This window comes from Amphibalanus amphitrite, unplaced genomic scaffold (assembly GCF_019059575.1).
Source record: "Amphibalanus amphitrite isolate SeventyFive unplaced genomic scaffold, NRLGWU_Aamphi_draft 000052F_arrow, whole genome shotgun sequence".
NCBI lineage: Eukaryota > Metazoa > Arthropoda > Thecostraca > Balanomorpha > Balanidae > Amphibalanus > Amphibalanus amphitrite.
Window position 1 is genome coordinate 1324582 of NW_024881548.1, and position 25419 is coordinate 1350000.

The 25419-nt window shown below is 52.0% G+C and overlaps 1 protein-coding gene across 19 annotated transcripts in view; it reads right to left on the reverse strand.

Moving 5' to 3' along the window:
- Positions 1-25419, reverse strand: part of LOC122377875 (endophilin-A-like) — a 73415-nt gene that overhangs the window by 43058 nt on the left and 4938 nt on the right. For 8 of the 19 annotated variants that reach the window (XM_043358407.1, XM_043358401.1, XM_043358399.1 and 5 more), the window contains exons 2-3: positions 5170-5294; positions 3373-3475 (exon numbers count right to left, since the gene is read on the reverse strand). In XM_043358407.1, the coding sequence (XP_043214342.1) occupies positions 3373-3475; positions 5170-5283 (217 nt within the window). In that variant the 5' untranslated portion in view covers positions 5284-5294. Of the gene's footprint in view, positions 1-3372; positions 3476-5169; positions 5295-8917; positions 9153-11189; positions 11275-12462; positions 12699-25419 lie in introns of those variants that run through there. The other 11 variants (XM_043358405.1, XM_043358395.1, XM_043358397.1 and 8 more) reach the window with 11 other exon arrangements.

A 25419-nucleotide genomic window follows, 5' to 3' on the forward strand; every position in this document is an offset into this window, starting at 1 on the left:
GTCGCCACTGTCTGCAGTATGGGCGATGTATTTACACCGATGACATAGGCTTAGGTTCGCCCACGCCTGGTCACGCCATGAAAGCACGCCGGTCCCACGTCCCTGTCCCGCCCGACCTTCGGTTAGTTCTGAAGGGCGGGGACTCGTGGAAGGTTCACAGTAGGCTGGGAGGAGGCCGGCGGATCAGAGGGGTGGGTGGGCTCTAGCGGTAAAACGGGCAGGCCGCTGTCCCGCCCGCCCTGACTGTAAAGCCCTTCGCAAACTGTTCAGCTGTCTGTTAGCTGTCTGTCGCCGAAATCAGAACTGGCAGCGGGTAACAGCGATAGACAGCGAAAGAAGATAGCAGACGTCTGTCAATGGCTTACGGTAGCTAAGAGAAGACTCAGTTCTCACTTTGAGTCCCGACTCACAGGCAGGCCATGCTACGACTAGCTTGACCACGTCTCGCTTATGGAAACGCCTCTGAAGGTCCCAACTGTAAGTGATAAAATGCAAGGCATCGTTATTTTCAACAGTACACGGGTAGACAAAGCCTTCCTACTCTCGTCCCTCAGGCGATTACAACAGCCAAGCAGCGACATCGCTCACTACCCGCCTGTCACGGTGCTGCCACAGTAGCTCGACTTGTGTCGGTCGCACGCCCAGGACCTGTCACAGTCTGTCATCCGCATCAACTGGACCTGTCACAGTCTGTCAGACACGTCAACCGGACCTGACACCCCACCACCCGCTAAAAACTCGCTGATATACAGCCCGACGAGCGCTGAGCCTTCCAAGGTGCCGTCGCAGACCTACGAGCTTTCCCCGACCATTGAATCGCGGTCGTGCAGGAGTTATCTCCGTCGTCGAGCTCAAACGACGTCGGGCGGCCTCCGGAGTCGTTTTGGCTCCGCTTGGCGCTTTATGGTTGGCCGACGGTTTCGATAAGCTACTTTTGTGTTCATCATTCTGGGCTCAAGTACCGTTCCCTTCAGTAGGAAACGGAGACCACTATTTCTCAACAGAAAAACGTGAACGTCAGACGACAGAGGGGCCCGGTCAATGCACAAATAGCTGCGACCAGTGGCATTTCGTCCGTCCGTCGGTGTCCTGACTAGTGGTGTCAATCGGAACTTGAATCTTCGGAATTCCGATTTTGTCCAATGTCCAATTCGGAATTCGTTTGGACAATGGCCGCAGGCTTTGGACAACTTTGGACAATCGCTTGCTACACCTCAACATTTTTAAAAAGTAGTCGTGTTTAACATTGGTTGGCTATTAGAAAGCTCAGCTTTCGATATGATTAACACTTTTGAGCTTGCAGCGGCACATGAAAAGCAAATGAAATAACAGTGTTGAGTGTAAATTATTGCGTAGGTGTCGGACATCTTTGGACAAATGGCTGGCTTGGACATTTTTGGACGGACAATCGACGTAAGCATTGGACATTGGACGGACTTTGGACATACGTTTTCTGAAATTGACACCACTAGTCCTGACCCCCTCCCCTCCTTTCACGACATACCCAGCAGTCACCGTTTTCCCTTCACCCACGGTAACGTTCAGCGCATTCCGTGAACCGTGAGCCTGGGAGAGACCGGTCACGGTCGGCCGGTCCCTGTCCCCCAGCTGACCGATCCGGTGACGTCATCATGCCGCCAGTGACATCACGGCTGACTCAGCGTCTGAGTCGAACCGTGACGCATCGACAGGTGTCGAATAAGGGAAAGGTGCGCAATGGAGCCGGTGTTTGAGCTGCCGCTGGACGAGACAATTATAGCTGCTAATGTCGGGGCCAGAGAAAAACACGAGCAGGATAATGACAATCAAGGGCTACTTGTTTAACTAATCTCAAGTAAGCGGGTCACTCTGCATTTCGTATGCGGTTTGTGCCGTGCAGTGCATTGTGCAAATGCATTGCGACTGTCACGTTGGAAAACAATATATAGCAGTGAATGGGGCTTAAATTTCCAAGGCCGACCACGCTGCGAACTCCGTGGCCGTGGCATGGCGTGAGAAATGTCCGCCACATATCTGGTCATACTGCCGAAAATGGAGCTCGTAAACATCACGAGTGTTCGGGAAAGGCCGGCCGACCGCCAGACGGCCAAATAGGGACAGGTGACAGACGAGCTACACTGGAACGAGGCGGTGATATTACTGAACTCTGTTGAGCAGTAGGTACGAAATTCGCAGCATTGCTTTGGGTCAGCGAGTGAAGCCAATTCCCACAGAATAAAAGATGTTTGAAAAATAGTTGGGAGGCCAGCAACAGCTTCGGTATTTAATTTTCATCAAGCTTTTAAGCAGAAAAGGGTAGAAAGACACATACGCCCAAGTTCATCAAGATAAACGTCTCGTCACAAAAAAAAAAACTGAAAATAATCTATTGCATCAACAATAACTACAAACAGTATCAAAATACTCGATTACGAAAAGAGTCTCAATTTCGCCGAAAACGTACGCAATCACGGGCCCACTGCGGTCTGTCCTTACAATACAACGCTCTCGGCCAGCGGAGCATCGCTAAGAGCGGTTGGCGTCTGTGGCTACCGCTTCAATTAGTCCTGGATCGTCTGCTCAGCACTGGGGTCATCTGCGCCCGACGCGAATAGAAATTTCACGCGCCAGCGAGTGGTTGTCCAGCCTGGCAGCAGAGCCGCCGACGGCCAAACCAAATACCCGGTGACCTGGCCGGTCGGTCAGCGCTCCAATGCAACGGGGGGAGCGGGGGCAGCGGGTTCAGCTGAGAGCATGGTCCATGGAGCTTATCAGGGAATCGGGAGCCATGGGGTTGAGCGATCAGCGAGGGAAGCCAGGTTGCTGGTAGGAGAAATGATTTAATAGAGGGATGTATGTCAGCTGTTGTGAATGCTTTACTTGGTGTAGTTCCTCCTAGAGATAGCAGATCTCAGGCAGAAGCCAGGGAAGCTTGGTTGAGGGTAGGATGGATGTTTTTTTTTAGAGAGATATGGTCTGGTTGCGAGGGTTCTACTAGGTGTAGTTCCTCTATCATAACAGATCTCGTTGATGCTGAACAGCTGCTATGCGGCCGTGAAAACAGATTGACGTAATATCTAGCAGCCAAAACTGGGTACCTACATGGAGGTCAGGCACCCATCAACACATACAGGTATTGGTGCACCGGCAAGGAAGTAATTCTCTGGCATCATCATTTCATCAGCATCCGTAGCTGCGCTCGCAGTCGGTCGCCAAGTTCTGTGACCATCGAGGTCCACCTCACCAAAGATCCCCCTCCCCTCCCCCCTCTCTCTCTCTCTCTCCCTCTCTTCTCTCTCTCTCTCTCTCTCTCTCTCTCTCTCTCTCTCTCTCTCTCTCTCTCTCTCTCTCTCTCTCTCTCTCTCTCTCTCTCTCTCTCTCCCTTTCTCTCACCTTTGACGGCGGACATTTTGGCGCGCGAGGCGGGGTTGGGGTGCAGGAACTCCCGCGTCTTCACCTGCAGCTCCTCAATCAGCTCATTTGTGACGTCCGTTTTCTGGGAACGCAGAGACCGCGGTGTCACCAGGGGACGCGGTACAGAGGACGGGCGGGCTGGACAGTGTGGAGGATGGGATGACGAGATATTGCTCTATTATACAGGGGTGTGTGAAGGAAGCGGCGTCTCCAATCTCCCAGTGGCCAGTCTGGGCGGTGGGGTCACGCTCACGAGATTGTAATGTTACACAGAGGCGGAGTGTAAAGGAAGAGGTGGGCGGTCAGTCATGGGGCGGAGGCAAGGTCGTTGAAGAATGGAAGGCGTTGATCATATGAGCAGGCGTTGACAAGGAGGGATGACAGGAAAATGAACAGAGGTTCTGCAGAGGAGCTGAGACTCGTGTGATCAACAGGGTGGAACACAACAACTAGGGCGGAACCACCGGCACGAGAAAGGCAGATGGCCTCAACACCCACAAAACCTGTCCATTTGTGTGCATATTTCTGCGGCGAGAGAGGCCATATGGCGTGCCGAGTGTCCGTGAGGCGATTCAATATCCATCCAGCACGCGGGTCACGCAATTAGCAGAGGTCGAGGACCGGCGACGGGCTCAGCTCTCTCAAAGGCACACCGGGCTAGCCGAGCGCCGGATGGTGCCAGTAATCAGCTTTAGCAGTATGCCGAGTTGATCTTAGGTGATCCCGGAATGACATTTACTCTTGATAGCAGATTAACTTGTTAAATTACTTCCCAGTCACCTAAGCATGAAAACCGTTCATTTTGTTAAGTGCATTACGTAAGATGCAACATAGTCTACCTCATTTTTGAATTGAGAAGCTGTTTAGAACTAAGCGTGTAGCTAGAAAAACAAAACACGAACACAAACAGTCAACTCACAAATTACCAAATTAAAACCCACAAATATTCATGGAAAACAGCCTTCCGTTGTGAGCTGACGCAACTCGCCGGCACCCTCCGTTCGTGACCGAGTCGGTGGCAGCACCGGCACCAAATTTGAGCCCGTGCATTCCTGAACACACGCGGCGTGCGACGCGTGCCAACGGAGGCTGTCAGTCGGACCCCAGCCGGCCGGCAGTGCCCGAGGCACGCCGGCTACACGGAGCTCAGCTCACAGGGTGAGTGCACCTCCGGTGGCGAGCTGGTGTAGGCTCCGGTTCACGGATCATACTATCCTGCCACCGAACACTACAGAACCAAGAGCTCAGCAAAGTTTATAAAGTAACAAACAGGTAACTTCGTTTCCGCGAAAATGATACTAAGGAGCTCGACAATTATGCAGAAACCGTTCAAGCTGCATACAGCGGCGCCTACAGAATGCATTCAAATTGATATAGCCGCCTCATAATATCGCAAAGATCAAGATTCCCAAGGTATCGTGGGGATTACAAACCTGAACTCAAGGAGAACTTCCGTGTTATATGTATACCTATGCAATATGCATCGTAGCTAATCAAGCTAATTCAAAAGAACCCATTGACATTCAGACGGTGTATTCCCAGCGAACACTTAATTAATTTTTGCGAGTATCCAATCTCAATTCGAATGTCTGAGAAGAACGCCATTTGCCCAAAGAGTCGAGCTAAGCCTCATAATCCAATCGCGTGCCTGGACATCACTGATGATATATCATCTCCACAAGGCGTGAATATGTTGTAGTAATCTTGGGCGTGAACGATGCACTAAGGCCAGGGACATTTCTCGCTGACACTCGCTCAGCCCCTTAACATACTCACCCGCTCCATTTCTGTGAACTCGTCGTCGAGTTTGGTGCCCTCGGCACCGCCCATCTTCTCCGACACATATTGGTTGGCCTTGTTGATCTGCTTTCTCAGGCCGGCGAACGCCATCTTGCCAGACTCTGGAAAGGAGAAACGAAACGGGTCAGTTTGGAACAGATACAAATAAAGAAGTTGTTTGTGTGCTTGCTTATGGCTTGATGAACCCCAGGGTGCAGACGCCACCAGTGCCAGCCGAGAACTGTATTCAGCGAGCGGGGCGGCGGTGGCCCGGGCGGCCACAGCCCAGACTGCATACGATACCGGCGCCGGCTCAGCGGCGGCTCCAGGCTATAGAGCGGGGTGTGACCACAGCAGCCACCACGATACATCTCCCCCTCTTATGCGTGTGCTAATAAGATCTCCTATAGAAAGCTAAGCTGTACTCCAAGCACAAAGCTGGTTTTCTTAATCCCCGTATATCCGACCGCTGCGAGTTTTACGAGGGCTAACGTGTACAGGGTCGTCAGCGGGCTGCACTGATGGCGGAGCGGGTGCCAGCGGAGACGTCGCCGGCTCAGGCGACGGCGCAGCTGGCGGAAGCTGCTGTGGTGGTGGTGGCGGCACCACCGGGCGTGGTGCTGCCACGGATGTCGGCGGCACCACCGGAGGTGGCACTGGTGCTGCCCGTTGCCCGGTTCCGTGCTGTGCCGGGACCTGTAACGGAACAGGAGGGATCAGCAGCAGGTGCCGTCGGTTGCGGCGATATTGGCAGCCGCCCAGCTCCACCAGATAGCTGCGTCTGGAGAGCCTTTGCGTGACGATGGCGGGCTCCGACCAGCTGCCCCTTTCTGTCTTGATCCGGACTCTGGCGCCGGGCTGCAGCGGAGGCAGGTTGCGGGCGCCTCGCCTCTGATTGACGGTTGACTCCTGTTTCTTCTTTCTCCGCCCATCGCGAAGTTTGGCGTGCCGCCATGCCTTCTTGGCGGGCTGCTGAGCGACGGGGAGACGGGACTGAAGCTCACGTCCCATCAGAAGCCGGGCTGGGGAGTATCCAGTGGCTTCCACAGCCGTTGTTCGGTAGTTTAGGAGAGCGAGGTGAGGATCTTTTTGGCGAAGTATCCACTTTGCGGTCCTCACGGCCCGTTCAGCTGCTCCGTTGGATGATGGCGTGTGCGGGTCAGTGACGCGATGTGTGAAGCCGTACGACGCTGCGAAGTCGGCGAATGAGCTGGAAGTGAACTGCGTTCCTCCGTCTGTTGTCATCAGATCCGGTATCCCCAGTCTGGAGAACAGGCGCTTCAGCCGCTCGATGACTGCGGTGCTTGTGAGGCTGGGCAGGCGTTGGATTTCCAGATACCTGCTGAAGAGGTCCACAGTCACGAGCCAGTTGCTGTTGTTGAAGTGGAAGATGTCTGCTGCGATGTGAGTCCACGGTCTTGACGGCGTTGGAGTCGTTACCAGTGGCTCAGCGTGCTGGGAGGGCGCGTGCACTTGGCAGAACGCGCAGTGCTCGACGTGGCGCTTCAAGTCGATGCTGATCTTGGGCCACCAGACGGATTCTGCTGCTCGCTGGCGGCACTTGTTGAGCCCGAAGTGACCGTCGTCGTGTAGACGGTTGAGCATCTCTTCACGCAGACTAGGCGGTATGATGATGCGGCGGCCGTACATCAGCAGTGTGCCGCTTGTCAGGTAGAGAACGCTGATTTCTCCACGCGCGGCGAAGTAGTCCAGCATGTCGGGGTGCTTTGCTCCCTCCTTCCAGCCAGAGAGAGTCTGCTGAACCACGCGCTGGAGGAGTTCATCTGCCTGTTGAGCCCTGCTGATCTCCACCAGACGCTGCGGTGTGGCGGACAGGTCATCGAAGACCCTCTTGCAGAAGTTGTGGACGTCTTCCTGTAGCACAGCGCCGATCGCATCGTGCTTCTGGAGTGGGTGACGCGAGAGGAAGTCAGGTACCAGGTGCTGCTTCCCTGGAATGAACACCGCTGTTGCGCTGTAACGCATTAGTCGCATGAGCATGCGCTGACACCTGATTGGCGCATCTACGAGATTTTTCGTGTTGATGAGCGGGATCAGTGGCTTGTGATCCAGCTGTAGGTCGAACGACGGCAGTCCAGACAGGAACACGTGCATCTTCTCGCATGTCCAAGTTGCAGCGAGTAGTTCCTTTTCAATCTGGGCCCACCTCGTCTCTGTGTCCGTCAGACTTCTGCTGCAGAATGCGACGGGCTTGAAGCTGGAACCATGCTTCTGAAGGATGCATCCTCCGATTCCGTAGCTGCTTGCGTCTGCGCTGACCACTGTCTCACGCGCTGGGTCGTAGAACGCCAGGACTGGAGCGGACGTGACGGTTGCTTTCACATCATCCAGTGCTTGCTGCTGCTGAGGCGTCCAGTTCCACGCAGCGTCCTTTTTCAGCAGATCGTTGAGGGGCTTTAGGCGCTCCTGGATGTGCGGGACGAACCTGCAGAGGTAGTTGACCACCTCTAGCAGAGACCGGAGCTCTGTGACGTTCTTTGGCTGCTGGAGCTGCTGTATCGCTTCGAGCTTCTCGTCGTCCACGCCGATGCCATTCTTGCTTATCTTCATGCCAAGAAACTTGACCTCGTCCCTTCGGAACTCACATTTCGTCTTGTTCAGCTTGAGGCCAGATTCGTGGATTCTTCTGATGACGGCTTCGAGACGTGCGTCATGGTTGCTTGCATCTCCAAAAACCAGCGTGTCGTCCATGTAGACGATGACTCCAGGCAGTCCATCCAGCATCTCTTGCATCTTTCGCTGGAAGCACTCCGGAGCCAGTGAGATTCCCATCGGCAGGCGCAGGAACCTCTTCCTGCCGAACGGTGTGATGAACGTAGTCATTTTGGAGCTTGCCTCGTCCAACGGGATCTGGTAGAAGCCAGAAGAAGCGTCTAGCTTGGAGAACAGTGTCGCACCGCCCAGCTTGGACGTCAGGTGCTCCAGGGTCGGGATCGGGAAGATCTCACGCTTTACGGCTTGGTTCAGCTTTTTGTAGTCAACTGTGATCCGGACACCACTGTTCTTCGGGACGGGGACGAGCGCGGATACCCAGTCTGTGGGCTCAGTCTCTGGTACGATGATGCCCTGCTCTTCCATGCTCTTCAGCTCCTCCTCCACTGGCTTCATCAGCGGCAGGGGGACGTGTCTTGCTGTGGAGAGAGCGACCGGGACGGCATCCTCGCGTAGCCGGATGCTGATCGGTGCCGTCTTCATGAGACCTGCTTCTCCGAAGACATCTTCATGCACCTCTCCTGTGAACTGGAGAACACCCAGACGCGAGCACGCCGACCGGGAGAGGAGGTTATCTGCTGAGTCCACTACATAGAACACCTCCGACTCTGCTTTGCTTTTGAACATGATTGTCCCATGCAGCTTCCCTTTTACGGTTAGCACGCCACCGACGCTAGTGAGCGTGCTTGAGGCATGCTCAAGGGAGGGCAGGTTCAGTCGCTGGTAGGTTTTCAAAGACAGAATGCTAACGTCGGCACCAGAATCAACTTTGAACGTGACCTCCTGACCGCAGAGACTGACTGTGATTCTCCACGGCGCGCACGCTTTGTCGATTTCACCAACGAAAGCATCATGTGGCGCTAACGGCTCGCTTGATACTGTACGCTCTATCTGCCTGACGCTAGGTGATCGGCAGACGGCTGCGAAGTGATCCATTTTCTGACAGTTGGAACAAACTTTTCCCTTAGCGGGACAGTCCCTCGGTAAAGCATGCCGCTCTCTCCCGCAATACCTGCATGTTGTTGCAGAGTCGATGTGACGCGCTTGCTGTCGTGGCTGCGTGACAGGTGACAGCTGCTGTCGCCCGTGCTGCTGGCGCCGTTGGTGCTGCTGCTGATGGCCACGCTGGCGCTGACGGGCGTGCTGCGGCTGCTGGCGCGGCTGTCCGTACTGCGTCGGTGCTTGAACCCTGTTGACATCAAATGGACCGGAGCTGTCACGGCTGCTTACGATTTCGACGTTACGCATCATAGTAATGACCGTATTCATAGACACTTCTTCCTCGAGCGATTTGAGCTGGATCTTGCGGGACAGCTCCCTGTCGGACATCCCTGATATAAGACGATCCCGGATCCGCTCGTCAGCGTCTGCAAAGCCACAATGCTCGGCGAGAGAGAACAATGCCCTGATATACGATTCGTTGGTCTCGTGTGACCCTTGGCATCGGAGCTCGAAGTTGTGACGTTCTGCAACGAAGTTCCGTCTCGGAATGAAATACTCGTCTAGCTTGCTCTGTACAAAATCAAAATCTTTGCTTTGCTCAGCAGTTAGCTTAAAAGTTGACACGATATGCTCGGCCTGCGGGCCCATGCTATAGATCAACGCAGCTACTTGTACATCACCGTCCTCCTTGTGAAGTCCCGATGCCAGTCGGTAGCGGATGAAGCGATCACGCCACGCCGGCCACTTTTCAGGAGAGGTGAAGTCAAAGTCTTCTGGTGGATGGAAACCAGGCATCTTAAGTGACGATGCAGCACAGCAGCTACACGAAAGTCTTCAACAACGGCTGATAAAAATCACAATAATTAGATGCACGCTTCACAAAAAAGTCACTAACGCTTGCTTATGCTTCCTTGATGAGTGGCACGGCAAGTTCAGAAGGCAGGCTGCGCCATGTTTGTGTGCTTGCTTATGGCTTGATGAACCCCAGGGTGCAGACGCCACCAGTGCCAGCCGAGAACTGTATTCAGCGAGCGGGGCGGCGGTGGCCTGGGCGGCCACAGCCCAGACTGCATACGATACCGGCGCCGGCTCAGCGGCGGCTCTAGGCTATAGAGCGGGGTGTGACCACAGCAGCCACCACGATACAGAAGTTAATTCAGGCACGGCCAGCTCAGTAAGAGAGCTAACCTGGTAACAGGGCCCTGAACAAAGTAGCCCCGAGCCGAATATAAGGAGAGCAAACTAATTCAGATCTGGTAGGACTATTGAATATGGATATTGCTGAAAGTTTATACTTTTCATTAATAATCTGGGAGAAGTCCAAGGCTTTGTAGCTCTTGCAGATATTGTTCGGACGATAAGACACGCAGTGGTGGAATTAATTAGTAAAATAATCATGGATGGAGTCAACCAGCCGTGCCTAAAAGTTAGTGGCAGCGGCTAGCGCTACCAGGGAAACCCGATGCAGAAACCAAAGCCGCGCTACATAGCAGCAGACACGGCAGCAGCAGCCGGCAGACAGAGCAGCTGTCAGCTGTTAGCCTGTCTGCGGCGCCCGGTTTCACCAGCTCGGGGCCAACCAACACCGAGCGGCAATGCCAAGGTTTCCGCCACCCCGCTCCGCCACCGGTGGGCGGGGCGGGGCAGAGGGCGGATCGCAGGCCGGTCACGGCCACCGCGTCGCCGCCGAGCCCCGCTGATTGTCGAAGATTGGTGACGTGCCGGCCATGCTAACCAGTGTCCGGCGGCATCTCGGCTCGTCGGCATACGGCGACCGTCGCGTCGGTAGCCTCGGTGACCGACTCTCGGTATCAGTCCAGCGCAAGGACGGTGATACGGCACAGTATGATCTCGCGGCGGATGGGTGGACAGCAGCAGGCCGCATTAGACGGGCTGAACTAACAGCTCGCTGGAAGGCAGACGGAAGGTAGCAGATGCCAGCACGGCAATCCTTAGCGGCCTTTCAATATGACCTCAGCAGTCGGCGCACCCAATACTCCGGTCAGTAGCCGCGCCGAGGTCAGCAGCCGCAGTCCGCAGGAAGATGGATAGATGGATAACAGATGGACGCGGCAGCAGCAGTCATCTGGGACAGGACATTCACAAGAATGGGAGCACAGACAGACTCGACGAAAGAAGCCGGGCAAGCATCTGACATCGCTACGCCTCGCTGCAAAACAAGGAGAGGCAGCACCCGCACCAGCCGCGCTGCTGTCACCTCCACTGTCACCGTACCACGCCCTGTCACGGCCACATCACGGATACTTCACGATTATATCACGGTAACACCTCAGCTGCAACTGTGACCTACAATGGAGTAATTGACAGCTCCGATCACTTACCATCAGACTCCTTACTTGCCATACCGCGGCACGAATCCCACTGCGTGAACAAGCTGCAGGCGTCGGCACGATTGGGAAATTCAGACTGAGCACCGCTCGCCCAAGGGACTTTGGCCAGATTGTCTATCTGTGAGGGCCTCTAGAGCCGGAAACACACCACCGCCATATCAGGCACTTGAGTTCAAAGCTCGGGTGAGGCAAGCCACCTGGCGCTGTCGAGTCGGGTTTTAAAGTCGCTCTCAGGAAACGGGGTTGCACCCATCCAGTGAGTCGGCTTTGAATGAAGGCGGATGCTTTGAGACAAACTTGGTTGGAGTGTTAAATGATGAAACCGCTACGAGCCTGAAACTGAAGGATCTCGAGATCTGAGATGGCACTTCAAAGTGTGAGAGCTGAAATTTGGCGGCCAGATGTGAGATTTAGACAGACATAGGCTGTAGTGCACCTTAGCCCTGGACGACCTTGGGGCCGCCTCCATCACTGAGCATGACTCAGAGGCAAACAGCGCCGGTGGCGCCGCGAGCAGGCGGTGATACACCGCCGACACCAGACGGAGAGGCGCAGCCAGCCACCAGACACATCACTGACGCACCGCAATGACGCAGCCGTCACTGAGACCACACTCGGCTCATGTCAGCTCGCAATATTTTGCATAATGCTGAGTCGATAAGGAAACCTATACCACTCTCGGGCTAAAGAACGGGTCCCAATGATGATCGCAGTACGCCGCACGACTGGAATCAGCTGCTGTAGAAAACCAGTAAGTCCGGTTCACACCGCACGGTGACTCCGTGATAAAACACCGCGATGGTATCCGGAAGGAGGAAACGGTTCACATCCGATGAAATTAGTCACTGTATGACAGCGTCCAGTTATTGCCGATGACAGGTGAAACGGAAAGTCTTCGACCCGAAGTACCATGGACGTTTGGTGACGTTTACACAGGACAAGGAAGGAATACCCTTTCGCCTGCAATTGGATGAATGATTCACTGCCAGTTTAATAAATGCATCTTTGAAATGCAAAGCACTTATGAGAAACAGTAACACAGACCAAAGACGAACCACGTCACCCTTTCATCACCGATGACGGTAGATAACCCTCATCTGAGCGTGATGAAACTATCCAGCCCGGCAATGCCCCGCGGGGATCTCCATGCCGGTCGGACCCTGTACCCCGGTCCCATCCGCGCCCGTCAGAACGGCCGTAATCTATAGGAGCGGTCGCTATGGCCGGCCCGGGTGACACAGGCCGACCTCCCTGCCCCGCTGACCTTTCCGCGCCGGCTCCGGCATCGCTGCGCCGCGTCACCACTGCCGCTGTCGCGCCACCGCTCGCCGCAGCTCCTACCGCACACCACCGCACTCAGCGGAGTCCGCGGACCGTCTCCCGGCGGCGGCGGAGGGCGGACCAGACCGGGCGGACCGCCGCTGGCCGGCCGCCCACCGTCCGACCGGCCAACACGGCCAATCCGCCCAGCTGGCACCGGCAGCGGCACGACGCGCCCACTGCCCGCTCCGGCGGTGGGTAATCTCAGTAGGCCAGCGGACAATGGGCACCGGACGCCGGATTACGGACATTGGGGTATATGGGACGGCGGGTAGGGAACACTGTCGTAAAGGCAGTGGAACAGACGAGATACCCCGGAGAACCGGCAATAGGACATATGGGATACCATACCGATATGAGAACAGTGGGGTGTGCCATCAGTGGAACAGATGGAGAAGGAGGATGTCGTCACGTCTGTGCCAACTATCCGTGCCAGCACCACCACCATCAGACTCACGGCAGACAGTACGACAGGCAGCATGACCGCCAGCTGCATCAAAGTAGTCTTTGTCTGCCTCTGAGCGCAGCACGCCTATCTAAAGCACCCCTCCAGGACCCGTCGTCTCATGGAAATCGGCTTCCGAGCAGCAGTCCCCGTCGCCATGCCCGCTCATGGATGAACGGAGAGACGACACGTTCGTATCAATTACCCCGTTTACATGACTCATTCAGCCTATACGGAAATATCCGATTAGCCAGGGAACGGAAAAATGCGTTTTGGTGGCCCCGTTTACATGAGCCTTATCGGAAAAATCCGTTCCGGAACGGATAATTCCCTTTACGCCGGCAGCCCGAAAAAAACGGATATTTTGCGCATTTCAGTCCCACGCACAAGGGGGAAAAGCTCAAATTATTGAGCGCTCAAAATATTGAGTGTGTGACGTCAGAGGCTCCCATAGGCGTAATGCTGAGGGCTCAAAAAATTGAGCCGTTTCAGGAACACGTTTTGCAAAAGCAACTCGCAACACCTAGGGAGAAATGGCAACACCCTAGGAGAATCACTAATGATGCAAAACAGATTAGGCTTTCATATTTTTCACTGCTCAAGCTTCAACGATTGGGGGAACACCAATTTATAGGTCGAAATCTTACGGCATACCAGGATGACCTAAAAACAGGCCAATATTTATGTCGAAATAAAAGTTATTTTTTGTCCATTCACGTTTTTTACTAGGGTTCTGTTGGAAAGAGCATTTTTCATACTACCCTAAATGATTGCGACTCAATTTCACATTACCCATATCGGAGAATATTTTTCATTTGGCGGCGCCGTTTGTTTATTTCGTCGCGACGTCTCCGGTCGCGTGGTTGTCGTCGTCCTTGTGTTGAAGGTAAGTTTTTATCGTTTTAGTTATACTTAGATGTTAAAAGGTACACTGAAAAGTTTGAATATGCTGTGATTTTAAATTTGGAAACACGTAAACGTCAATCAATTCACGTTTTCCTCGATTTGCGTGCATATAAGTAACTGTCGACGAAAGTGGCGCCATCCGATATGATGTTTTGAAGGAAGGAGACACAACATATTTACGTGAAAATTTTTGTTTTATAGTGGTCTAAGTGCTTCAAAGAGGCTGTGAATGTTTTCTTCACACAATTTTTCATTAGGTATGATGAGGTAAAAGGTAGTTTCAGTCTTAACTTTCATATAATTGACATTAAAACATGTGATAGTCCACTGCTATCAGTGATTGAATACCTTGATATTTGGCATTTCTTATTAATTTGATTGTATTCTCTATCCATATGTCCTGATAGTAAGTGACAATACTCTGCCAATATGTTTCCATAGTTTTCACATTCATTTTCCAGTCCTTTACATAACATCACAATTTATAATCAACAAAACTCAACTCCTTCGTTACTTCACAACACTGACAGCATGACAGACTGACAGTCAACTATTGTGTGTGTGAATGCTGAAACAGGATAGCCACTTTGCTGACTGGCTCATATTAAATAAGATAAAAATGATCCTTTATATCATTTCCATCTGGAGGATTGAAGTCAACGGAAAAGGAAGGCCACTTTTAAGCCTGAAGGTCTAGGCCGCCAGACGCCGGTCGGCAGTCACCACCAAATTTATAATAGATTAATTCATTATTATACTTTGAGACCCTTAGGTCACTGGATCGGCATCACATTTTCAGTTTCAATATAGTAAAGGTTTTTTATTTGTATGATGTGAAATATTTTCCTGAATCAAAATTTAATTATCTCTAGGTACCTGGTAGAGGTTTCGGATTTTATGCTCATTGTTGGTGTGCAGTCAGGATTTTTTGACAGGTCCAGATAGGGAATCCTGAGCAATTTTATAGTAAAGTGGTCTCCTCATAATCACCACACATTTTATCAAAAGTATTTGCAGAATTCATTCAATGAATAATTTTATCAATGTTGCACCCATTTCTTAGACGACCTAGGCTGCATCTTTTATTAGTTCCTGTTGTATGACATATTTTTCATTTTGTTCCACTGCATAAAGAAAAAAATCGTTTGAGATCACCAAACAGCTTTTCTTTTTCTGGCAGGTCTGCACAACCAAGCGGTCGCTGGCGAGGACGTCGGCCGTCCCTGTGGGTAAGGTCATCTGCTCAGCCTTTGTGGAGATCAGCAAGACGTCACCAAGATGAAGACTTCGCTGGAGCAGAAGCCGCTGACCCGTGTCCGATCGGGCAGGTCATGCTCGACGGCACGAGCCACAACTTGAACGACTAGGTGACATCAACAACATGGTGGAGCAGGTGAATGAGTTTGGCGACGTGTTGTGCGACTGCAAGAAGGGTTGTCTGCGTGTTCTGGCCGGCGGAGCGGCGACGCTGCGCAGTCTGTGCTGGCGGTGAGCAGCTGGCCGTGGTGACCGCGCGCGCCCACATGCGCCGACAACCTGTGCGGCTTCGACGGCCCCGGGACAGCCCGATGCCGCCCACTATGCGACGCCGACCGCGCACTGTCCGCACGGCCACATGGAGGTGTGCCCGCGCCTTTTGCCCGCACGCCGCTACCTCGCAGCTGGTCTGCAACCACGCCGTTGCCGCCTGTAGCCCGATAATAAAACGGCTGTCTGAAAATGCCGCGTGTTCTTTGTGATGTTGCTACTGTGATGGTTGCTACTGCTGGTCTGAGACTCGATGTTTCCATTCGTCCTTTACATGTTAAGGATTTGATAATGATTAGCTTAGTCCGAGCTTAGGTCGTTTATATCATTTGTTATATGGCATATTTTGGATCAAAGCAGTACGACACTGCCTCCTGCTTTTGTGATGTATGCTGGAAAGACGCAGGTTCCGGTCGCAGGTCACCCGGTTCCAATGTGGTCGGGCTGGCATGCGATAATGTGATGTTGTTTTGCTCGTCTCTGTGTTCCACACTTGATGATGTTTGTGAATCTAACCCACATTGTATAGTATTTTTGTTTGTTTGCGGCCGATAGCCTTGTAAGTTGTAACCGTGGCAATACAGTTTGTCCTGCTATAATTCTCCAATATTCAAGTGTGGGTGGATATCTTTCTGTATTCACGTATCCCCTTCTCCCAGTACAGTCAGAGAATATCAATACAGTATTCACACGGATTATTCAAGCCCTGTATAGGTAATTATTTGAGGTGTGCCGAATCCGAAAGGCGACCGATAAAACTACTAGCGGAAAATGTGACATGATGCCATGGGTTTGTGAAAAGTTTAGGTACCACGTAGCATTCAACTTACTGCATTTCTGTTTCAACTCAGTTTAACGTATTTCAACGAACATAACATCAAAAATGGCAGCCAGTACCGGCTTCACCTGTCACGGAGAACGCTCAAAAAATTGAGTGTAGATGCTGGCCGGCACTCAATTTTTTGAGCGCCAGCTGACTGTCGTCTGTTGCGGCGCTCAATTTATTGAGTATCGCGGTCCCGAACGACAAGTGGCGCTCAAAAAGTTGAGCGTCTTTAGGGCATTTTCTTTCCAAAAACACCGATATGAATTATCACGGCGAGTGTTCGAGAAGAAACCTTGTTGCTCTCTCTTGCCATTGATACCTTATTTGGATACGATATTTGCCGTAGTGTGACGCTAACGGCATTGTAAAATACCATCGTTTCGCCTATTCCTTCATAATGGGGCCCGCTCAATTTTTTGAGCGCTCAATTTTTTGAGCTTTTCCCCCTTGTGCGTGGGACTGATTTTTACATGTCTGGCGCAGCTCCTATCAAGCATTATTTGTGCCTGTTTTAGGCTTAGTTTACTTGATTCTTTAAAGTTTTGTATGTAGAATTGGAAATAATCATGGCACAAGCCATTATTTTACTTGTGTGCTGTAAAAGAAGCGTGATTAACTGTCAGAAAGCAAGAAAACAATTGAGGTCTTGGACAACATTGAAGAGCACATCTATATTGAAAGTCTTTTTGGTTTCAGAAAAAGGCTAAGACAGCTCATAATAGTCATAGCTCATCATGATGGACCTCCAGTAAGTTGACAAAATGAAAATGCATGAAAGGATGTGCAGGATGGTGCCACACTTCAGAAAAAATTTGTATGAAAGTGGGTGGTGCGGGTTTGTGTGTACATTTTTGGTTGACACATTTGAAGCACTGGAATATTCCAGCATTTTATTTTCATTTTGTGCTTTTAGCTGCTCAGTTCTTCAAAGACAGAGGTCAGATCAGTACTAGGTGAATTGTGTAGTAGATGTGACCTGTGCTGTGCATTGCTTGACTGTCGGGTGCAACACAGTATCCATCAGTTCCATGTGTTTTAGTAGTCATAACAGAAATTACATCTTACATCTACTCACCACCAAACTTTGAGACACTATCAGTGCAATTTTCAAAATGCATAGAATAATCCACTCTCAATCACACCAGGTAAGATGTGAAGATGAAGTCCGAGTGGTACCTACTACCTATGTGGTTTGGTAGGTTGGTTGACCTTGTAGATTGGTAGGAAGTAGTTTGGTATAATAGGTTGTAGGCATGTAGGTGTGTTTGTAGGATGGTAGGTTGAAAGTTAGGTTGGTAGGTAAGGTTAGGTATGATTCTACAAATTCCACAAAACTTGCCAGTTACCTGCTTCCACCATCCGAGATTAACCAAACTTTCAGAGACCTTCCCACCACTGAAGAATCTACTTCTTTGGAACAATTATCTAAGTACATTTAAATATTGGTGGTGGTGGTGGGGGGGGGGGGGGGCAGATGGCAGTGTCACTGAGTAAATTTGGCTGTGTGTCTTGTGTATATTTTGGCATGCAGCCAAGTTCCTGTCCCAACCAGCCTGCGTGCCCTGCCGTCTGGTGGCTGTTCGCTGAAGCATAAGTTATCTGAATCACTGCTAGGAAGTTTGCAGTACCTAGGTAGAGAAAATTTTTGGGAGCATGTACTAAAGCAAAATAAATCAAGCATCATATCCAGTGTACTAAGCACTAAATGGCACTACCATGCTGTTCCAAGTGGCTATAGGGAGCGACTGGCTGGGAAGGCTATGTTGGTTGCCCTGGAATTGAACCCTGATTGTTGAATCTAAGAAATAAGGAAATTACCCCTCAACTAGAATGCTTCCGTTTTGAAGCATAGGACGTTCCTCTCAACACTTATGTAGGTACTTCATGAATCTGCCACAATGGCGCGAAATCAGGGGCAAAAAGTGGATTTCATTGTCATTAGACCTACCATTCAACATAAATATGTATTTTGATGTGTAAACTAAAAAATTTCATCTATAAAACATGCATATTCATGTCATTTTCTGCTAGATGCGCAAAAAATCCGTTTAGGCCTGACGTCCTAAACGGATTTTTCCCATTAATTCATCGGATAATTCCGTTCCGCGTAATCGTCATTTTTGCGCGCCCAATCCAGTTTACATGAGTCGAAACTTGCGCACTTTTCGCTAAACGGAAATATCCGTTCTAAACGTCATTTTCGCTGACTCATGTAAACGGGGTAAATATCCGAGTTCCAAGAGCGTTGAGTGCCGCTGTCGTCTGGTACTCTGCACAGCGGCATTCATTTTCCATGTCAGGCGCACGCTTCTAGAGGATATCTTGGCCATCGATCTTTTACGTCGCAGACGCAAATGGCACACGATATCACTCCTGAGATTTCACCTCTAATACCAATTAGCTTATACAATATACATATTCCGATCAAATATCAGCATATGATATTCAGATAGAGGTCCATAGCAAAACATACTAAAAAAGCGGACAGCCTGCGGCAATCCACAGAACACAGGAAGGATCCACAAGCATACGATCCTCAAGGAGACAGGACCGGAGCTCCGCCCTCGGGGAGACTGTTGGCCGACAGGCCAGCGCTCTGCCCTCGGGGTATCGGGCAGGTCAAATTTCGGCGCTCTGCCCTCGGGGCGGCTGGCGGAGCAATATCCGGTCGGGTCGACCAGACCCGTATCGTGTCGCCCGCGTGTGCCGTCCGCTTCCGGCGCCGTCCGCAGGCGGGAGGACGGACGTGCGGGGCGGTGCGCAGCTGAGAAACGAGAGAGGCTGGAACACCAGGAGAGAAGTTGACAGCCGGGCCGATATATAGCTGGAGAGGCAGGAGAGACAGCACGCATGCATTCCACTGCGCACTCTGTTTTTGAACGGAGCAGGCTATGCGAAGACAGGTGGCACAGCCACTCCTGTGAACAAGTGTACATACATTAAAAAACTTATTCGACCCATTAGGAAGCGTTCTTCCACCGGTAGAAATAACCCAGGAATCTGTTGGACCGTGCTGGGCCATGACACCCAAGCGACCAAGCCCGGCCTCGTGTCTTCTCCATGCCACCCAATTCCATGTTCAATTTCCATCGCCTGGCTAGCATCAGAACATTCGCAGATATTTTTCAAAGTAATGCGCTTTGCCCTAGTTTGAGCCGTCATCGTCATCAACGACCGAACAGATTGACACTTTCTGAGCGACCGCCCGCTAGATTGAAATGCACGGGTCGCTGAACAGACGACGCTGCAGTCTTCCGCGCGGATGTGAACTCGTCCGATTGGCAACACTCAGCGCTTCCCAGCCCGAGACGGTGCAAGTTAGGGCTCGGAAGAGAGGATCAGGTCTGCAGAGTCCATGGAAGGATTGGCCCGGGGGATAATTGACAGTCTCCTGAAACTAACGCGACATCTCGAGCGCAATAATTACGCAAAGTCAGACAACCCTGAAAGGAAAGATATTTGATATAATGCACTAGAAAACTGAACAAAAATACATCCCAGCGGACCTGCAAATAAAAACATTACATTGCCCAAAGGGTTGAAGTGACCACGCTGATATCCGATGACCATACGCCGCACTGAACAGTGAACAGGGAAAATCCAGCAAAAATACCCCCACACCGGATGTATTACGTAGACTGATCAGGTATCTAATTGGCATAATCGTGCCGAGTTGGAGCCATAATGACCAGTGGAAGAACGGGGGGTCACGAATAGATGACATTCATCATACCGGGTACACCATACAACACATAATGGCAATACCAATCCACCCCGACTGCTATAGCCTCGATCGAAGGATCACAACACACGCCCATGGGGCGGTGAGGGCAAAGGCGAGCCCCAGCCGGGGCCGATCCATCGCCCACAGGTCGTGTTGCAGACTTGGCAGATTGCCAGGCCCCGAGCCGCGCCGCTCAGGCTTTCTATTGATGAGCGACCCCCAAACAGCGGCTCAGTGGGTCTCAGCGGTAGGACCGTTCAATGCAGCCGGCCGCCGGAGACATTCGCCACAGGCTCCTCAGACAAGGAGGCGAGCGAGCAGATGAAAACTGAAAACCTGACCAAACTTGGGACCTCCGGAGAGAAGCCATCTCTGCAGAGGTTGTTCCAAGGGACGGAGAGATCAGACACCCTGGAGACCAGACAGAGTCGAGAAACTCTGACCGATCTGACCGACGCCATCGGTAACCGAAGGCTCTAATTAGGGACAATGCCAGCTTCAAACGACGCCTTCATCCTCTCACAAAGTTCAGAGGCGATAGTTACGACCTCACGTAGGTGTCACCATGAGACCCACACTATACCAACACTATACCACCTCACCAGTTCACCACCCCTGGCCCTGACGTACCGAGCGACCCGACTCTGCCGGCGGGCTATCGGGCAGCCTGCCGCGGATCGGCCACACATCACCCCGAGCTCCGCCGGTTACGGGCCATCGTGTCGCCCCCGGTCAGCGACATATGGCGGCCAAACGGACCACAGATCGCCCTTTACGACACAGCCGGCTAGGACGTGGGACCGGCCCGGCACAGCGACTGACCCGAGGGCGGAACAGGGGAGGCAGGGAGATAGGGTGAGTGGTGAGGAAAGGCGACATGACGCCAGTTTGTCGGTCAAAATGTGATAATTCAGAAATGCATCATCTGCCATCCAAGGCATTCGTTGATAAAATAATATCTCAAAGCAAAACTATAGTAAACAATAAACATATATGGTGGCGCAGATGATCTTGGAAATTAAGGGACTGGTAGAATATAGGTACTGTTGCAGGAAATCAGCCAGTCTTTAGGTCAAAGGCTTAGCACTGAGCCACCACTAAAAACTAACACGAAAATAAGGTCATAAAAAGTAATCCAGACTATGCTAAATCACTAGCAAAAATGAAGATTACGAATGCGTAAGTGGTCCTAAAGACGATAAATCAGGAAAAAGAACAACACAAAAAGGAAGGCAAAATTACATAAAAAAAACTGTGAAGCCTCACAACCAGTCCAAATAAGCCACGAACTATTACAAATATACAATTCACCATAATGAATATCTAAGACGAATACAAGAAGATAAATGGGTCTCTTGCGAGTCAAGTGTCGTCTCACCTTTATCGATGATCGTTATTCAACGGAAAGTGTTGATAGACGAGGAGCCGAGAGAATTGGCGGAGTACGGAATGGGCACTTAGCGGTGCAGAAAAGGGAAGCATATGTCGTGCTCCACAAAGCAGTAAGTCCTGCCACCTGGCATACCGTACCGTTGATCACATGTTGCATAAGAGTCCGGTTTGGGTGGCCACAACTGGACGATCAGACGGCGAGCCGCATTTTATCGCCGCCGACCGTCCCAGCCCGTTCCATGACACACAAATGCCAGGATAGTCCCCCGGATCAGCTGCAAGCTGAACACTCAGCTCTTAACATAAGGAATGTTGGTGGAGTGGCCAGGACAGTAGTTTGGGTATCTGATGTTCTAGAGTGCTTGCCGAACATGTAATTGTCACCAGCGAAAAAAAGGATCATAACCGGCAAATGAACGACCATTTAGTAAGCGAGATCACGTCAAAGCCAGTATCTATTACAAAAAGCTTTCACTCAATTGACCGAGGCGAGTGAGGAGCAACGTTTAGGCCCATAATCACCATAGGTATGTAGTGCACTAATGCCGAATGACGATCTTTCACTCAGAGATCTTTCACTCAGGGATCTTCACTCAGGGATCTTTCACTCAGAGACGGACCCTGGGAATGACCCACTGCAGAGGACCGCTAAGAGCGCGGAGCCGTCGGCCACTGCCCTGGGAAGCCGTACAACCCACCCGGCTGGACTGCAGACACGGCAGAACACCGGTAAGGACGGGGGCTCAGACCGGGCGGTGCACTGAGGTTATGTAACGCATGAGGCGGCTCCATGATGGACTCAGTGCCAACACCTGCACGCAATGATCATTAATCATCAATCCTGAACAACGGAGGTACGGAATACCTGAACAGAGCGAACCGGCAAGTGGGCTTCACTCTTACGTTTCAAAAGTTGGTTTAGTTATTTTACTCACTTATACGTAACCGGGGGAGCAGAGGCGAAAATAACGACAAAAACTCTCCCTCGTCACAGCCAAGGTCGCACAACGAGTTGTTGAATAACGCGAGCTTCTACATAGAGCTCGACAAGCTGACGAAGCGAAAACCAAAGTCAGCCAAGGCAGCAATCTCACCCACTATCCCGACTCAACCCTCAAAACCTCACCGTCTTCCCCCTGGAGTTTCCGACTTCCTGCCGACTGTCTCCGCCGTCGCCGTCGCCGCCGCCGCCGCCACTGCCGGCCGGCGCTCGGTCCGCGTCGACTCCGTCGTCGGCAGCGATCAATCGGCGCGCACGGCGGCGCGGCCGGGCCGCGGCACCACCGCCGCCGCTGACACCGCCACTCCAGGCGACCCGCGGCCTCTGCCTGGGAGCATCGATTACCCTAGGATGTGGGTCAGGGCGAATGGAGAGGGCAGAGCCGCCGGCGGTCCCTCTTTCCGTCATACCAATCGCTCGCACATCGGCGAGCTGTCTCCGTTGCCGGGTTATACCGGATGACACCGGCTCAGATCGACTCCCAGGTCACTGGAAGAGCCCCAGGTGGTGGCTCGTTACCGAACCAATCGACATGCGTCGCAGTGACAGCGGCAGTGCCAGCGGGAGAGCCGACGACCTGATGATGCTCCCAGCGGGGGATGAGACACGTCCTGAGCTGGCGAGGGACGGACACGATAAAAACATCGAGAAGATGAGTCTCAGAAGCCATCAGGCGGAGGAACACGGCGCCAGCGGAAACCTAGCTGTCATCAAACGCGGCAAGAGGCGGCGGCGTGCAGGGCAAACCCACTGGCCAGTCCGCGCCAGTGACCCACCAGCGCCGCGGAAACAATCTAGCCGGCCGTGGTCGGTCACCTCCTGCAAAACAGCCGTTACACACGGCGAACAGCCGAACGTGGGCCAGACACGGCTGGTTTCAAATGGGAAACGGTTGACGTGGGCTGGAGAACGACTGTCTGGGGTCCCAGCAACGGCCGCCGCTGCTGCAGAGCCAGGCAGAGCTGTGCAGAGCTGGAGCGAAGCTGCCCGGACTGCCAGGAACAGTTCGGGAAATGCAGTAGCAGATCAGCCCAGTCTCCAGCTCAGCGAGCTGCAAAGGCGCTAATTGATAAATGACGAACTTAAATGAAAACGTGACAGCGCAAACGATAACTGCAGGACAGTGATGCGTCTGAGTGAGTGCCTCTTTCTGCACGACTGTTGTGACACCGGATGAATGATTCAGGGCACGAAAACGCCCATCTGGATGGACGGACGGAGGACCCGCCCCTCCATCGCATGACCCGCGATACGTTGGCCTGAGGATCAATGAATCTTCGGGTTAGAGGAGAATCGGCAAGAAGTGTGCCTCTTTGACTTAAATTCAGCGGAACCCGCTCGACTTATCGAAACGGTCTGTTTCTCCGTCCAGCATTCCTGACCTATCGTTGCATATGAAGACAGCTGGAAAAGTCCAGCCACCAGGTATCCAGCCACTCCTCCGTTCCCATTGCGGCGACCTGCCGGCCGGTGGTGTTCCCCGTCCGGGCGCGGCCGCCTCAGGAAGGAGGGTCGATACTCTCGGTCGAGCAGACGGCAGGCCCATCGACCGGTTAGCGAGCCCAACGTGGCGGCTATGACACCATCGGTGCCGACGGACCGCACCGGCCCGTGAGTTATGGCCCGGCGGACCCAGACGGGCGGGTGGAAAGGAAGGGCAGACAGTCCTAGGCGAACAGCAACGGCGACTGCCTCAAAGTTAGGTGGGTAAAGGGCATTCACGCTCGCGAGGAAACTTACAAAGCGCATCTCCAATTGTTCTTTTGCCATTCCAAAGGAAACACAAAAGTTCACACAAGAGGCCCTAACTTGGGTCAGCAGGAGATCTTCAAGATTGAAAATATTTCCAACCTTTATCCACGAAAATGGGCAATGGTTAACTTAAACTTTCAACTAGGCTTTAACGAGACATCATATACCTATTGGAATAAAAGTTCCGGAATGTCAAAGTATGTTCCAGACATACGCTTGTGAACACCAGTAGGTACTGTCACCCGACACCAATTGAAAAGTGAAAAATATTGCTATAACCATATCCCAAAGTACGTACAACGCCTTGACAGCTGACTACAGCCGCCATACCAGAATAAGCCACTATATTCGGCATCCGCTCATAGTGGACGTCACAAATATCAAACGCAATCCTACAATTTCAGAAACTTTTGATGTACACATCGCAAAAACGCTTGCGAGGCAATGTAATTAAATGCATCTGCCAAATACACGTACATGGTCAAAGAAATGCTGCCAGAAATACGATGTTACCATGCTGTCTGTTTCCATCTTCTCCCGCACTGACAACACACCGGGCGGATACAAATCTCATCAACTACATGGCCCGGCAAATAAACCTACGCCATTAGGTTGGAAGGCAGACAAGAGACACAAGGGTATCCTGGCCAACGCCAGCCAGGAAGTAATGTGCTCTGTCTCATTATACAATATACATGCAATAGGTGCCATCAAAATGTGTCACCGAGACTGGATGCATCAGGTATACCATTAAATGGCGAGCAGGCCATATTGCGGAAGTCCACTGTTCCACAGTTCACGCCATTATGCGGCCTGCCAATGACCACCATTGCAACGGTATTAAAGCGAAGATGAAACATATTGGCTGATGTAATGAACCACATCGCCAGCCCAATACGTAACTGAGTTACCTCACAGATAATGAAACCAGGCCACGGACCAGTCAAGACGATAAATTTCTACGTCTGGCGATCGTTCGGAGAACATTCGACCCAATGGTGTTAGCATTGAAATGAAATTGAGCCCGCACTGTGGCAGCATCCAAACGATTCTGGCAGCGATTCAAAGCATACAAAGATGTTTGAAAGATAAGAACAAACACACGTTCAGTTCCAACTTCACTGTCTTAGGGTGTCGGGTGAACTTCAACCCGGGTGCAATTAAAGCCCGGTTCCCACTGGGCCCGTCACCCGTCGAAACGGGCCCGTCGCCGTCACCGCCCGTTTTGAAGGCCGCTTTTCCCAAGTTGAATATGGTAGCCATGAAACGGGCCATATGGTAGCACTTGTCGTGACAAAAACGGCGCGCGTGATTCGTTCTACGCGCAGT